Source organism: Montipora capricornis, chromosome 6 (assembly GCF_036669925.1).
Source record: "Montipora capricornis isolate CH-2021 chromosome 6, ASM3666992v2, whole genome shotgun sequence".
Classification (NCBI taxonomy): Eukaryota; Metazoa; Cnidaria; class Anthozoa; order Scleractinia; family Acroporidae; genus Montipora; species Montipora capricornis.
The window spans coordinates 54,761,573-54,764,072 of record NC_090888.1 but is presented as its reverse complement, the minus strand read 5'-3'; the positions used below and the strand labels follow the sequence as shown (position 1 = coordinate 54,764,072).

Below are 2,500 nucleotides of genomic sequence, written 5' to 3'. Positions count from 1 at the left end.
AACTATTGTTGAGGAACAACACCAGGCAATATATTTTCCATCAGATACAGTAATCTTTGATTTTCAAAATAAAAGGAATCGCTGTAAAATATTCGAAAATTACTCACCTTCAATCTTCGATAGACGTGACTTTCTGCCCCGTGACTCAAGATACCCAGATCACCTCGCGAACACGGTAAACAATACCAATACCACCTAGCGCGCTCGGTTGAGCAAATCGAGATTGCTTTTCCCTATACAATATCTACCAATTTACATATTAATTTGCGCAATTTCCCTTTTTAAGCTGGAGCTTCTATGTTGCCTCGTCGGGTGTTGTCCCAGAGGGGCCAAAACCCTGCGGGGGTAATTATTGTACCGCTTACGTTAATTAAATTCTTTATCTTAGGTATTGTATCGTATTACATAACATATCACTATTCACATTGTACCGCAGTCATTACTTGTAAAACCCTGATGAAGAAAACAGGTACCTCAGTTCGAAATATTGACTTTTAATAGCATATTAATTTTTTTTGTTACATCAGCTTTGGATTTTTTATAATCTTTATGTTGCTGAGGAAATCCTTAACCCAGTATACGGGGCTCCTGTTTTATTCATTACGTTGGTACTTGCTTAGAAACCTAATTTTATAAAGTTCAACCATTTATTTATCATCTTATTAATTAATTAATTAATTCGCTTTCATATGTTGTACATGCATTTCCAAGATACCAAATAACACAGTGAATGTCTTTTTCCTTTCTAGGTGACTATAAAACTGCAGAGGTGGTCAAAAATCCCAGTAATATGTTTGATTCGATTGATATTACCCTTGCAACAGTCAACTGTGTAATAGCCATTACAAGCATCGCTGGAAACTCACTCGTATGTTTCGTCATAATCAAAAATCGTGATATGAGGTACACACTTAACATTAACACCATTGAAATCTCTTGGTCCAGTTCTCTATCCAAGGGTACACAGGGGCAAGACAAACAGTGAAATTGTCGAGGGGTGCGGCAAAGTGGGTAGGGAGGGTGTGGAGTTTAAGGGTCGAAGTCAGTGATTTTAAATATCAACAATGGTGGACAAAATTCTTTGGGACAATTCTGTAATTGTAGTAATTTTCTGTGTTTTTGTAGTTAATTGAACTTTTATTGAACTTTTATGGAATCAACACGGTGGGGCGTACGGAACACATAATAACCGGAATCCCAAAAACCGTTGCGGGGAACGTAACATCAAGATATATGAGGGCGGCGATGCTTTCAATTAAATTTACTGATTCAATATTTTTCAGAGTTATTGATGGAATCAGTTACATTCTTATTTTATCTCATAGGACTCCTTTCAACTATCTCCTTCTGAACCTCGCTGTGGCGGACATCATTTATCCCACCTTCCTCTTTGCTTATTTCGTCTACCGTCACTCTCTTATTAATAACCCTGATGCAATGCCTGGGAATGCAATTTGCCTGTCGTTGAGGAGGATGGCGTGGGTCGGAGCTGATAGTTCCGTTTTTACTCTGATTGCCATTGCAAGGGAACGCTACTGCGCTGTAGTTCATCCACTTTCAATTCAGCGAAAACTCACTTGGCAAAAATTGAAGGTGCGATGATTAACCAGCAGAACGTATATGCCGTGGTTTAATTTTTTTCGTGGTTTCAATTTTTTTAACCAGTTTATATTTTTCAAACTGGGTCGAAGTTTTCAAACCAGTTTAAATTTTTCAACTAGTTTTATTATCAACTGTCTAAAAAAATAATTTTCCTATTTTGGTAATGTAGTTAAAAAACAAAGGCTTGGTTTTTAAGGGCGTCTGAAAAAGAACTAAACAAAAGCAAAATATCTCTTTACATTCCCTTTCTCCCTCTTACTTCTTCTATCCTACACTACACTTCCCTAACACATTTTCCCCCTCCCCGATTTTCCAAGTACCCTCCCCCTTGAATACTACTTATGCCCACCCCTTCTACAACACCACAGACATTTCAGACCTCGCAAGACGTTTCTGCAAACTCACCAGATCTTGAACTTGAACTCTGTAAATAATAATAATAATAATAATAATAATAATAATAATAATAATAATAATGATGATGATGATGGTGATGATGATGATGATGATGATAACAATAATAATAATAATAGAAGGGAAAAAAAGCGTTAGATGAATTAAGATATGGTATCATTAAGATAAAGCGCATAAAGAATCCGTAACAACAGAATGTTCCAGGAAGACCAAGGAATGTTCTGTAGAAAGGCAGAAGAAACAAATCAACTGAGAGGGAAACACCTAAAATGGAAAAATTTCGAAGAATTCTGGGCAGGTATTAGGGAAGACAAGGCCAAAACTCCACAACAGAAATGGATGAACACAGTTGTGAAGAAGATAGGAGAAAAGTTACAAATGTGTAGGAATTCACGGTCAAGAAACGAACGAATTGGTCTGCTCCAGGAATCGACACGGTAGTACAGAATTTCGGGTGAAAAAGTTTAGGCACATGGAGTTCAAT

At 37.0% G+C, this 2,500-nt stretch overlaps 1 protein-coding gene across 3 annotated transcripts in view; it reads left to right on the top strand.

Annotated features, from left to right (window-relative positions):
* LOC138050656 (neuropeptide FF receptor 1-like) overlaps positions 1-2,500 on the top strand; it is a 77,301-nt gene that overhangs the window by 66,072 nt on the left and 8,729 nt on the right. For all 3 annotated transcript variants that reach the window (XM_068896963.1, XM_068896962.1, XM_068896961.1), the window contains exons 3-4: positions 750-903; positions 1,326-1,593. In XM_068896963.1, coding sequence (XP_068753064.1) covers positions 791-903; positions 1,326-1,593 — 381 coding nt within the window. In that variant the 5' untranslated portion in view covers positions 750-790. The remainder of the gene's footprint in view (positions 1-749; positions 904-1,325; positions 1,594-2,500) is intronic.